Raw genomic sequence first — 14,548 nt, forward strand, 5'->3', positions numbered from 1 at the left:
TTCAGAATTGGTTAATTATGTACAATTTTACCTCTTGCTCAGCCCCAAAAGTCCAGTTATGCAATTTTAGTTAAAATGGTGCTTACAGCCAGACACAACATGTCAGTAAAATGTAATGATTTGCACTGGCTGTCAGCTTAATGACTTCCATGTTTTGATAATGTTGACATATGGGAGAAAGTGTGGATTGCAGATGCTGGAGGTCAGAGTTGAGTGTGTAGTGCTGGAAAAGCACAGCAGGTCAGACAGCATCCCAGGCGCAGGAGAATCGACATTTTAGACATAATTCCTGGTGAAGGGCTTATGCCCAAAACATCGATTCTCCTGCTCCTCAGAAGCTGCCTGAGCCACAGTGCTTTTCCAGCAACACACTCTCGACTAATGTTGACATGTACCTACTTTGCTTTCCTTAATGCCCACCTTTCAAAATAATCCTGTTCCCCTATTCCTTTCCCAGATATCTGGGTTTCAAATAAGTTGTATGCCAATTCCTGATCTGTCCAAATTGGTCAAACTTTATGGAAGGTTCCTGATTTATGAATTTACCGAAATTCTTAATTATTAATGAGATCCCACATTAGTATTAATTTTAAGGATCCAGCATATTTGTACTTACAAACAGATATTTTACAAGGTAACATACTGTTTCTGATGAGCTTACAAATTGACTCACGAATGTACTCAGGAACAGAATCCATTTGTAACCCAGGTCTTCCTGTACCAGTACCATCAGTGTGAATTGTTATTTTTCGAATATGATTGGCACGAAAACGTGCCAAGTTAGTACCAGAAAACTTGAGTGAAAAAGTGTGGTGCTGGAAAAGTACAGGTCAGGTATCTGAGGAGCAGGAGAGTTGACATTTTGGGCATAATTCCTGATGAAGGGCTTATGCCCAAAACGTCAACTCTCCTGCTCCTCGGATGCTGTCTGACCTGCTTGCTTTTCCAGTGCCATACTTTTTGACTCTGTCTCTCCAGCACGTGCAGTCCTCACTTTCCAATGAAAATATGAGTCCAGCAGTAGAGGAACTCATTTCACAGTGGCGATTCATGCTTTTGAATGTGTTGGGAAAATGTGATGATTCACCAGGACTTATGAATAGAATCTGGGTTCCGAGTTGGATTGCAAACAGAAAGAGGCTACTTTTAATTTGTGTAAATATTGTTAAACTTCTTATCAGAAATATGGGCTTTTTAAGATAAGGGGCAGAAAGTTGGAACTTCTTTCTCCCAAAATGCTAGCAGAATTGGAGCTTTCAAGATTGAGAAAGACAAATAAAGGGAAATCAATAATATGTTTGGTAAGACATCTGAATAGGTACACTTGAAGCTACTTAAGCTAAGATCCTATGAATTTGGGGGTGGGGAGCTTTTGTGGTGCAGTGGTAGTGTCCCTACCTCTGGGCCAGGTTCAAGCCCCACTTGCTCCAGAGGTATGTCACAATATTTCTTGGCAGGTTGGTTAGGAAATAGGTAAAAACAATGACTGCAGATACTGGAAACCAGATTCTGGATCAGTGGTGCTGGAAGAGCACAGCAATTCAGGCAGCAACCGAAAAGCTTCGAAATCGACGTTTCGGGCAAAAGCCCTTCATCAGGAATAAAGGCAGAGAGCCTGAAGCGTGGAGAGATAAGCTAGAGGAGGGTGGGGGTGGGGATAGAGTAGCTCCATTATCACGAACCCATCCTTTCATACCTTGTGCCACGCACGTCCATTGTCTCTCACCATTGTAAGTTAATTGTAACTTCTACATCACAACAAGCTACCTCCAAATCTCATATTTCACGTACCCAACTTTCCCACCACATCAATGGCCCCTGATAACCCTCCCCATCCTTAACATACAATACACAAACTCCCACGACTGACTGTGGTTAAGGCCATTTAGTTGAATTACATGCAGTGTGTTTACCACATAAGCTGTTAGCACATGGTGCAGGTGTGATATTGATGTAGCATGGTGCCATACAGCAAGATGGCTACCCCTTACCCATTCATTGCAAAGAAACATGATAAGGTGCCTGGTGTTTATCTTTGCTAAGAGGGTTCCTGCGGTGGCAGGGGAGGGTGGGTCGTAGGGGGGCGTGGACCTGACCAGGTAGTCACGGAGGGAACGGTCTTTGCGGAAGGCGGAGAGGGGTGGGGAGGGAAATATATCCCTGGTGGTGGGGTCTGTTTGGAGGTGGCGGAAATGTCGGCGGATAGCCCCATGGAGTTGGGGGTAATATCTTAACATGGATAGAGGATTGACTAACTAATTTGAGAGAGAATTCGGATTTAAGGGTCGTATTCAGGTTGACAACCTGTAACTTGTGGAGTGCAACAGGATTCACAACTCTGGCCACAGTTATTTACAATATATAAATGACTTGGATGAGGGAAGTGAATGTACCGATGTTGTTTCCAGATGAGATAAAAATCAATGGGAAGGCAATTGGAACGGATGACAGAGTTGAGGGATATAGACAGGTTAAACGAGTTGGCAGATGGAATATGTTATGTACTTTGGCTGTAAGCATACAGGAGGTGGGTATTATTTAAATTGAGAGAAAACTGCAACATGGAGGGATTTGTGTGACCTCGTGCCTGAATCACATCTAACATCCAGTTTTGACAGGTGATCAGGAAAGCAATGGTACGTTGACCTTTTATTTCAATGGAATATAAACATAGAAGTCCTGCAAAAGCTATTGACAGCACCAGTCAGATATACTGACATTGGAAGTAGACCAGAGAGGGTTCACTCTGTTGAACCTGTGTACAGACTGATATTCTTATGAGGAGAGGTTGAATAGTTTAGGTCTGTACTCATGAAAAATGAGAATAAGTTGGAACATGTAAGATTCTTACAGGTTTGACAGGGTTAAGTTTAGAGAGTTTGTTTTCACTTGTGGGTGAGTCTAGGACCAGCAGGCATAACCTCAGACTAAAGGGTCACCCGTTTAAGACAGATGAGGAACAATTACTTCCCCCTGTAGTGTGGGAGAAAATCTAAAAGAAAAAAAACAGGAGAGCTGCCTCTGAGGCAGCTAAAAAAAAGGCAGTAAAGTGGAGTTGAGAATTAGCAGATCAGCCATGAACCAATCCCTTTTGGAAGCAGTTCAGAAGAGAATCACTCTGCTGGGATAAAGTGTTGACTTATCAAGCATGGCGAGCAGATTATGCTTTTATTCATTTGAGTTTAAAATCAAGAGTATACTCAAATTTGATAATATGAGGGGACTGTTTGGTTTAAAATTTACAGGTTTACAATTACCTGTTGGCCATTCAATAGGTACATTCACCGTGCCAGCCAACAGTAGAAATGTTATTTCACTTTAGTTTTGTAAATTTCTTATGCTTGATGAGTGTAGAATAAAAAACTGAATTAATCACAATGTCTTTTTCAGCAACTCTCAACTTTAAATGGACATCATTACCTGGTGCTAATTGATGAGCTAGTGCAAGCACAATTGGCTGAATTGGCCATAACGCACTTGGAATACTGCGTCCAGTTCTGGTCGCCCTATTATAGGAAAGATGTGGATGCTTTGGAGAGGATTCAGAGGAGGTTTACCAGGATGCTGCCTGGACTGGAGGGCTTATCTTATGAAGAGAGGTTGACTGAGCTTGGACTTTTCTCATTGAAGAAAAGGAGGAGGATAGGGGACCTAATTGAGATATACAAGATAATGAGAGGCATAGAGTCGATAGCCAGAGACTATTTCCCAGGGCAGAAATGACTAACGTGAGGGGTTATAGTTTTAAGCTGGTTGGAGATTGATTCTGTACTACTATTCACAGCCATCTTCCTTTGGTTTACATTTGACTCCACCAGGATATTGAGAGAAAGTGAGGGCTGCAAATGCTGGAGATCAGAGCTGAAAATGTGTTGCTGGAAAAGCGCAGCAGGTCAGGCAGCATCCAGGGAACAGGAGAATCGACGTTTCGGGCATTCCTGAAGAATTGGCACATTTGTGTAGCCTGTTCCTGCTCAAGTGTGCAGTTATGTATGTGCAGTAACTTAATGGCTTCACATTCAGCTCCACTTCCTGGTCACCGATCCCATTCCTGCCAAAACTGTCTACGCTGAGAATAGACTGGAGGGACTGATTGGCCTCCTCTTGTTCCTATCAAGGGGACAAGCTGATATAACTTTTGTCTGTCTGTTTCCTCATTCCACACTACAACAGTTTGCCACTGACGTGTGCCTGGGTCCTGGACAATTGCCAATGATATAGGTCACTCTTGGTGATGAACTCTGAAGTCCCTCACCCATTCTGTACTCTTGCTGCCCATAACACTACAGTTATTTCAGATCTCCAATATCTGCAGTTTTTGATTTACTTTATGAAAATCTAGCCGTTCCATAGTCACTGTCACTGATAACTAGCTTTTAATTGTTTAACCAAATTTGAATTTTCTGGCTGCTGGTGTGGGACTGGAGGCCACTTCTGCATTGGTCCAGAATTCTGGTCACAAATCAGTAACAAAACTGCTCTACTGCATACCCGAGAATAACAATTGCAAGTATTCTATGATTCAATGAAGAAGTGAAATCCAAATAATATCGCATTTTCTTTAAAGAAAATCAAGTTTCTAAACGTTAGTTATAAAACAAACTGAATTTAAGAATTTTCCAATTTCATTGAGCCACATGAATGCAACATTCCTGAATCCATGATGATTACTTCATCCACAATGTCCAAATACTAAGACATTCAGGAATTAGTCAATAACAATAAATCAGAATTTATGAGCAAAATCTAATTACTTGATTCTCTGGGTTAGCCTTCCCAATAAAACTTCAATTGCATTAGAGTCAGGCTTCACGAAATTATGTAGTGTGTACAGCTTTGGCCTCATTTAAGGAAAGATACTTGATGTGGGGATCTGATGAAGGTAGGCCAAACAGGATGGGCCTGTGTCCACTGCAGTTTGAGATTGAGGTGACTTATAACAGATCCTGAGAGAATTTGATAAGATGGATACTCCCTTGTGGGAGAAACTAGAAGTCACAGTTTAAAAAATCACTTTTGTGACACACATTTTCTCAGCAGGTTATAAGTCTTTGTTCTCCAGGGCTAGTGTGTTCCAGGAGAGGCAGATTCATTGAATTACTTTAATGCAAGAGGTAGATTTATGACTAACACATAAGTCCGAGGTTATCAAAGGTGGGATTTTGGAGTTGAGGCCATAATCAGATCAGTCATGTTCTTGTTCAATTGATAATGGGGAATAGAGAAATGACATAATTTAAAACTAATATTTTGCATTAGTCTTCACAGTGGAGGACACTATATACATTTCAAAAATATCAGACAAGCAAGGTCCTAATAGAAGCAAAGATGTTGTAAGTCTCTTTGACAAGGGACAAAAAAAAACTAACTATTGGGACTGAAGGCATACAATAGATTCTGGAAAATGCAAATGTGATGCCCCTGTTCAAGAAGGGGGGTCAGACAAAAAGCAGGAAACTGTATGCCCATTAGCCGAACATCTCTTAAGGGACTCTTAAAAATTCTCCAACATGAAGGAAGAAATGGGACATTGAGAAAAGCTTAAAGCAATCAGAGTCAACCTGGTTTTGTACAAGGGAAATTATGTTTGACAAATTTGCTCAAGTTCTTTGAGGATATAAGCAGAATTGTGGAATCAGTAGGTGTAGTATATTTGGATTTAAAGACGACATTCAGTAAGGTGCCACACAAAAGGTTATTGTACAAAAAGCTCACAGGATTGGAGGAAATGTATTAGCGTGGATTAGAGTCATAGAGATTTACAGCACAGAAACAGACCCTTCGGTCCAACTCATCCATGCTGACCAGATATCCCAACCCAATCTAGACCCACCTGCCAGCATGTGGCCCATATCCCTCCAAACCATTCCTATTCATATACCCATCAAGATGCCTCTTAAATGTTGCAATTGTACTAGCCTCCACCACTTCCTCTGGCAGCTCATTTCATAATAGGACAAACAGGAAGACAGCTAACGATTCGCATCCATGAACACGAAGTAGCCACGAAACGACACGACCAGTTCGCCTTAGTAGACGCACAGGCAGATGACAAACAACATGCGTTCGACTGGGACAACATTACTATTATAGGACAAGCCAAACAGAGAACAGCCAGGGAATTCCTAGAGGCATGGCACTCATCCACAGATTCAATCAATAAGCACATCGACCTGGACCCAATATACCGGCCACTGCAACGGACAGCTGGAACTGACGACCGGAAGCGGCAGATTCAAACCACTACAAATGTCGGAGGAGAGATCACAGAAGCGCTTCACAGGAGGCTCCCAAGCACCGAGGATGTCACCTAGACAGGGGACGAAACGTCTGCAACACAAATTCCCAGCTCGGCGAACAGAATCACAACAATTTGCTGCTGATACAAAAATAGATGGGAGGGCATGTTTTGAAGACATAAGGAATATACAAGGAGATATAGAAGGATTCAGTGGACAAAAACATGGGTAGAATTTACGAAATTAGAATTTAGAAAAACATGGATAGGAAAGTTAGTATACAGATGCAGTAAGTAGCCAAGGAAGCAAATGGAATTTTGCTCTTCTTTGCTGGGGGAGGGGATGGGGGAGTTAGTTTAAAAATAAGCAAATTTATAATTATACTCAGTATTGGTGAGGCCACACCTGGATTACTCTATGCAGTTCTGACTTCCTTATTTAAAGATATATTCTCATTGCAGACAGTTCAAAAATGGTTTAGTATGCTAATTCCTAGGATAAAGGGTTGACTTTTGAGAACAGCTAACAGATTCATGACAGCTGAGAAGAATGAGGAGCATTCTTATTGAAACTTGATTCTGAAGGGACTTTACAAGATAGATGTTGAGGAAATGTTTCCAATCGTGTAGGAATCTCAAACTAGGGGAACATAATTACAGAATATGGGGACACATTTAAAACAGATGTGAAGGAATTTCTCCTCAGTTATGCATATCTGAAATTCTCTCCCCCAAAGCAGCATGTAAGCTAGATTACAAAGTATTTAAAGAGAAGGTAGGTAGATTTTTTTTAAACAGAAGAATTGAGAACTGAGGAGCTGCATGAAAGAGGAATTGATACCTGGGGTATGTCAGCCATGATCTTCTAGGATGGCATGGCAGGATAGAGGGGCTGATAGGATTATCAGTAGCCAAATTTTTATATCCATAATGAAACCAAATCATATTTCTTTATTAGGGCAACACAGAGGTGAGCGCTGCTGCCTCACAGCACCAGGGGATCCGGGTTCAATTCCAGCTTCTGGCGACTGTGTGGAGTATGCACATTCTCCCTCTATCTGCATGGGTTTACTCCTGGCGCTCCTCCCACAATCCAAAGATGGGCAGGTTAGGTGAATTAGCCTTGCAAAATTGCCCATAGTGTTCAGGGATGTGTAGATTAGATGCATTGGGCAGGGTAAATATAGAGTAATAAGGTAGGGGAATGGGTTTGGTCGAGTTCGTCTTCAGAGGGTCAGTGTGGACTTGTTGGGCCAAATGGCCTGTTTCCACACTGTAGGGATTCTATGTGAAGCTCAACCTCTAAGTTACAAGAGGGGTCTTTATGAAGATCTGTGGAAAATACAAACATAAATCCTTGGATCAAGTGAAATGCTTACTTCACTCATCTGGTTGGAGGCTTTTTCTCACAATCATAATTTGAGGGTGTTCTTTTAGTTGCGAAATTAGTGATGGTAATAAGTGTTCATGAAAGTAAACGCCACTGCATCCAGAAGTAACATTACATTGCACAACAATTTCAGCATAAATGGTAATGGCTTTACTGTACGTACCAAAACACACATTAAAAGGTCTTGGCACTATTTGACAATAATCTAGCATACAATACTGTATCACTGCAAAATAGACATTACCACATAGGACATTTTAACCAAGCTAATATTCACAAACAGCCAACTTTTTAAACAGTGTGTGGCAAAAATGTAGTTTGATAAAATGCTTTTATCTTGTGCAATTTCATAAAATATTAATTCAAATTATGGAATGTTCCATTAATTGGAACTCGTTCAATCACTGTAAGACATCAATGCAGGGAGATTGCAGTCCCTAAATCACACTATTAGAATTGGTTTGGTCAAATGTCACTTCCAACAAATAAAATATGAATAGACTCTGTACAATAATTTTAAATTGATATACAAATTTCCTCCTGAGCAAATATAGTTAAAGAAATCTATGTGCTGTAAAATAACCTTCCATGCGTTTACAATAGGTTAATCAAATCCATGGAATGTTATCACTAAACAGCATTTTGTATTCATAAAATTTTGAAATTGGACAGATTTTTCAGGAGAACTGTTATTTTGATCCACTTCTGTGCGGAAAGTTCATGGAATATTTTCAAATAGGGGCACAACACAATTCAAAGCATGTAATTTTTCTTGAGAACTTCCAGGTATTGTTCTGTGGCTCTAGTGACAGGATCCTGGTCTTGGTTTATACTCTTAAGTGAGCCAGCAGCTGATCCAAGAGGCGAGACCCGTGTAGATTCTTTTTCCAAATCAGCAGTGGCTGGAATGCAGATATAGAAATTAGTTACCAAATGAATCTGCTCTTATGTTCATGCTTCCTGTAATTCTTCAGTGGACAATATTTAATCATTCATATTCATAAAATCATAGCATCCAGACAGTGTGGAAATAGGCTCTTCGGCCCTACAAGTCCACACAGACCTTCCGAAGAGTAACCCACCCAAACCCATTATCCACCCTATTACTCTCCATGCAGCTTTATGAATGCACCTAACCTACACATCCCTGGACACTATGGCTGATTTAGCTTGGCCAATTCACCTAATCTGCATATTTTTGGACTGTGGGAGGAAATCAGAGCACCCAGAGGAAACCCATCAGACAGCAAGGTGGCCGTTGTATGGAGCCACAGAAAATGGGGGAGATACTAAATGAATATTTTGCATCAGTATTTACTGTGGAAAAGGATATGAAAGATATAGACTGTAGGGAAATAGATGGTGACATCTTGCAAAATGTCTAGATTACAGAGGAGGAAGTGCTGGATGTTTTGAAATGGTTAAATCCCTAGGACCTGATCAGGTGTACCCAAGAACTCTGTGGGAAACTAGAGAAGTGATTGCTGGGCCTCTAGCTGAGATATTTGTATCATCGATAGTCACAGGTGAGGTGCCGGAAGACTGGAGGTTGGCTAACATGGTGCCACTGTTGAAGAAGGGCGGTAAAGACACGCCAGGGAACTATAGACCGGTGAGTCTGATGTCGATGGTGGGCAAGTTGTTGGAGGGAATCCTGTACATGTATTTGGAAAGGCAAGGACTGATTAGGGATAGTCAACATGGCTTTGTGCGTGGGAAATCATGTCTTACAAACTTGATAGTTGTTTGAAGAACTAACAAAGAAGATTGATGAGGGCAGAGCAGTAGATGTGATCTATATGGACTTCAGTAAGGCATTCGACAAGGTTCCCCATGGGAGACTGATTAGCAAGGTTAGATCTCATGGAATACAGGGAGAACTAGCCATTTGGAACTGGTTCATAGGTAGAAGACAGAGAGTGGTGGTGGAGGGTTGTTTTTCAGGCTGGAGGCCTGTGACCAGTGGAGTGCCACAAGGATCGGTGCTGCATCCTCTACTTTTAATTTTGGGAAAGCAAATCTTAGCAGGACTATTACACTTAATGATAAGGTCCTAGGGAGTGTTGCTGAACAAAGTCTCCTTGGAGTGCAGGTTCATAGCTCCTTGCAAGTGGAGTCGCAGGTAGATAGGATAGTGAAGGCGGCGTTTGGTATGCTTTGCTTTATTGGTCAGAGTATTGAGTACAGGAGTTGGGAGGTCATGTTGTGGCTGTACAGGACACTGGTTAGGCCACTGTTGTAATATTGCGTGCACTTCTGGTCTCCTTCCTATCAGAAAGATGTTGTGAAACTTGAAAGGGTTCAGAAAAGATTTACAAGGATGTTGCCAGGGTTGGAGGATCTGAGCGACAGGGTGAGGCTGAACAGGCTGGGGCTGTTTTCCCTGGAGCGTCAGAGGCTGAGGGGTGACCTTATAGACGTTTTCAAAATTGAGGGGCATGGATAGGGTAAATAGACAAAGTCTTTTCCCTGGGGTCGGGGAGTCCAGAACTAGAGTGCATAGGTTTAGAGTGAGAGGGCAACTTCTTCACGCAGAGGGTGATGTGTGTATGGAATGAGCTGCCAGAGGATGTGGTGGAGGCTGGTACAATTGCAATATTTAAGAGGCATTTGGATGGGTATATGAATAGGAAGGGTTTGGAGGGATATGGGCCGGGTGCTCGCAGGTGTGACTAGAATGGGTTGGGATAACTGGTTGGCATGGACGGGTTGGACCGAAGGGTCTGTTTTCATGCTATAACATCCCTATGACTCTATGACACAGGGAGAATGTGCAAACTCCACACAGTGGCCCAAGGCTGGAATCGAACCTGGGTCCCTGGTGCTGTTCTCTCAGCAATTTTATATGAATGTGTTTAATTTGATTAATATTTGTATTATTGATTAATAATATCCAGTGAAGCCTCAGCAACCTCCCTTAACCATACATTCCACTATGTATTCTCTGCATTCTTGTCTATAGCCTATTTTACAATCACTCTGCTGTTTCTCATAAAGAGAATTTCAGATGCTAAATATAAACCAGAAATATATAGAGATTGCCCCCATTTTCCCAGTGACTTCAATTTTACTAGGGACTTTGGCACAATCCTTGCTCAAATGCTCCATTGATGTCAAAGGTAGTCACACTCATCTATGGAATTCAGCTTTTTGTCCATGTTTGGACTGAGTCTGAGATAAGGTCCATCCAAAGCCGAATTTTCCCTGGCAGAACTCAAAATAGATGCCAGTGGAAAGATTTTGAGGGAGTGACTGTGTAGAGGTCTATAAAATCATGAGGGGCATGGATAGGATAAATAAACAATGTCTTTTCCCTAGGTTTGGGGAGTCCAGAACTAGAGGGCATTGGTTTAGGGTGAGAGGGAAAACAAAGAGATCTAAGGGGCAACTTTTTCACGCAGAGGGTGGTACGTGTATGGAATGAGCTGCCAGACAAAGGGAGGCTGGTACAATTACAGCATTCAAAATGCGTCTAGGTGGATATATGAATAGGAAGAATTTGGAGAGATATTGGCTGGGTGCTCGCAAGGGGGACTAGATGAGGTTGGGATAACTGGTCAGCATGGACGAGTTGAACCAAAGGGTCTGTTTCCATGCTGCACATCTCTAGGACTCTCAATGCTTCTTGATGCACAGCTGACTACACCTTCCATTACTTTTCTGATGATTGCAAGGAAGCTGAGAGGGGACAACGGGCCAGAATGAATTTGCCTTATTTTTAGTGGACAGGACGTATCTCGGTAATTTTCCACATTATTAGGTAGATGCCAGAGCTGTGGCTGTACTGGCAAAGTTTGGTAGGACTACAACTAATTTTAGTGCATGATTTTTCAGTACCATAGCTAGATGCACCAGTGACTTTAGCTACTTTATTTCATAACACAGTGAACCAAATTGACAATTGTTACCTTTGACCTCAACATTTATGAATGATAGGCCAATGCAGACTATTTTTGACTATATCTCTTATTAGGCTAGAATTAACAAACTGATACCCTGTCAGACGACAAAGTAGTGTTAGTGGGACAAAAGAACTACTTTTATAGAAGCAAATCAATAGATCAGCAGCATGATATGGAAAATAGTACCAGATGTAGGCCATTGAGTCCTCCGCCTACTCAACTATTCAATATAGCCATGGCAGATCAGCACTTTGTTCTCGCTTTCTCCCCATTCTCTTTAATCTCGTTAGCCCCAAGAACTATAAATCCTTCTTGAAAACATTCAATTTTTTGGCTTCAACTACTTTTTGTGGCAGAGAATTCCACAAGTTTGCCACAGTGTGTGTGGAGAAATTTCTCCTCACCTGAGTCCTAAATGAGCTACCCCATGTTCTTTGCCAGGTTTGAGACAGATCGGTCATCAGGAATATTCTTCCTGCATGTATTGTGTCTAGTCTTGTTAGAAGTTTTCAGGTTTCTATGTGATACCTTTTCATTCTAAACTCCAGTGTATATAGTCCTAACCAATTCTCATCATGTCAGTCGTGCCATCTTAAGAATCAGTTCAATAAATCTTTGTTGCACTCTGGAAGAGACATAACATTCTTCCTCAGATAAGGAGACCAAAAGTGCATACAGTACTGTAGGTGTGGTCTCACTTAGATCTTATACAATTGCAACAACGCATCTCTGCTTCTGTACTCGAATCCTATTGCTATGAAAGTCAACATACTGTCTACCTTCACTGCCTGTGCTGGATGCTTAATTTCAGTGATAGGCATCCAAGGATACCCAGGTCTTGTTGCATCTCCCAATCTATCACTTTTCAGATAATAACCTGCCTTTTTGCTTTTAATATAAAATGCCACTTGATTACATTGCATTTTACTGCATATTGTTATGCAATTACCCTTTACAGCAGCTGCCATTTCAGTGTAGAATTAAAATCTCTGTTTACGCCTGTTAATTCAAAATTGTAAAATTTTATATCAAATCGCAGGAAGAAATATCTCCAATGATATTTTAACATAAATTTGAATTATGGTGAAACTCAATTAAAAACATTTGTTATTGTGGAATACATTTATAATTATTCCTGGAGTTAATATACAAAAACACTTTGTTATAAATGTTCCATTATTTACCTTGAACAAGTTCTTTGGAAATATTTTTTTGCAATGCTTCCTGCATCTGAAATGATAACATTTGAACAAATTAATGCAATTTGATGAAACAAACAATTGAGGAAATCAAAGTAAAGCATTTGAAGTACACAAACAAACATTTATTTAATAATTTGTAAAAAAAAAAATTAGAATTGCAAATATTTTAATTAGACAGACTACTAAAGTATTTGCATGTTGGATCATATTCATGCACTTACAGGGTTCAATGAACTAAAGCCTATACCATAGTTTAGTTTTCTTCCCTAGAAAAGCTAAACTATAGTGCAATTAATTTCTTCATGATTAGCACTGATCCTTTTTTAGTAGCTTTGCTGAATTAATTTATGCTCCCCTTTAAAATGTCACAGAAAGTCCTCAAAATGTAACAAATACAAAAAAGCCAATTATTATTTACACATTCGTTGATTTGGAAATATGTAGGACAAGCTGGATCTAAGATGTGATTCATAAACTTTTAATGAAGTCCTTTTCTGTTCCCCATATAAGTAGCAAGAGGCTTTGTTGCTCTCTAATTCTTTCCATACCTTCTTCCAGTTCCCTTCGACATGGTTTGCTAATAGAAATTCTCTGTGCTGAAGAAAAGAAAGGCCTGCGTAGGGATGTCAGGTAAATCAGACTATTCCAGAATCTCTACTCACCCATTCAGACCTGTATCTGTAATGTCAAACTGTGGAAGACAGAGTAATGATTGAAGCCCTTTTCCTGTAGTCACAACATATGACTATTTAACTGCTGTTTTACAGGATTTCATTCTTTGTTTGTTCTTTTTGTGTGTTAACTCTGATATCCTTGCCCCTTCAAAAATATTTCACTCTGGCCATTCCCCTGGTAAATTCCACAACTCTATTCCCATTGGTCCAAAGAATGCAGACTTGAAAGGAGGTGGCAGATATCTAATTTATCCACCCACTATAGATAAATTGGACTGCCTAAACCTCTACCAGATCCTGCTGCCAACTTTAAAACTGCCCATTATTCCTGGAGTATTCTGAATCTAAACATAATACCAGGCTTCTTTACTGAAAACTGTCTTCATAAACCTCCTATTCTCGCTACTCTAGCCCCCAACAAGTACACAGAGCTCATGGACCTCTGTCACTAAGGATTGAGACAACCTTATCAATTACCACTGCCATGTTCCTTCCTTCCACTAAGCCATCTAGTTAAGCTTCCATCAATACTCTCCATGCTCTAGCCCTGAACTCTCTACTTTTCCTTCTATCTTCTCTTGTGCTGTCTCATCAATTCTATCAGACTAAACTCTATTCTGATGATCCTATTACCACTAAGTTGTTGATTCACCCAACCTCCTTCCTCCCCTTAGCTCTCGTATACTCTTTATGTCCGAAGTTTCGACTTTCTTGCTCTTCGGAAGCTGCTTGAACTGTGTTTTTCTAGCATGACTCATTTTGACTCTGACTCTCCAGCATCTGCAGTCCTCACGTTCTCCTCATATTAACCAATTTTGTAAACGGTTCTCCATCTATCAAGAAACAAATTGACTTGGACCTGATTTACCACCCCCTTATAAAAAGAACAGGAAATGACATCCCCCATATGAAATTATATCACTACAGGAAATGATATTTCCAACCTAAAGAAACTCAAACACAAACAGAAAGTAGGAGTCATCAGCAGTGCTTCGTCCGGAGGCTCACTGAAGATATTACCTAGTACGATGGCGAAACATCTGAAAATGAACCTTCCAGCTCAGCGAGCAAACTTACATCTAGGTTATTCATCTCCCCATAAATTCTGAATGATCACCCCTCTTAAAAAAAAATTAGTTTCG

At 40.7% G+C, this 14,548-nt stretch overlaps 1 protein-coding gene across 1 annotated transcript in view; it reads right to left on the reverse strand.

Moving 5' to 3' along the window:
* Window positions 1–7,755: 7,755 nt before the first annotated feature.
* Window positions 7,756–14,548, reverse strand: part of si:ch211-272n13.3 (ankyrin repeat domain-containing protein 26) — a 154,829-nt gene continuing 148,036 nt past the window's right edge. Inside the window, exons 40-41 of the mRNA XM_043708882.1 lie at window positions 12,715–12,760; window positions 7,756–8,530 (exon numbers count right to left, since the gene is read on the reverse strand). Of these exons, the coding sequence (XP_043564817.1) occupies window positions 8,382–8,530; window positions 12,715–12,760 (195 nt within the window). The 3' untranslated portion in view covers window positions 7,756–8,381. The remainder of the gene's footprint in view (window positions 8,531–12,714; window positions 12,761–14,548) is intronic.

Source organism: Chiloscyllium plagiosum, chromosome 19 (genome assembly GCF_004010195.1).
Source record: "Chiloscyllium plagiosum isolate BGI_BamShark_2017 chromosome 19, ASM401019v2, whole genome shotgun sequence".
Classification (NCBI taxonomy): Eukaryota; Metazoa; Chordata; class Chondrichthyes; order Orectolobiformes; family Hemiscylliidae; genus Chiloscyllium; species Chiloscyllium plagiosum.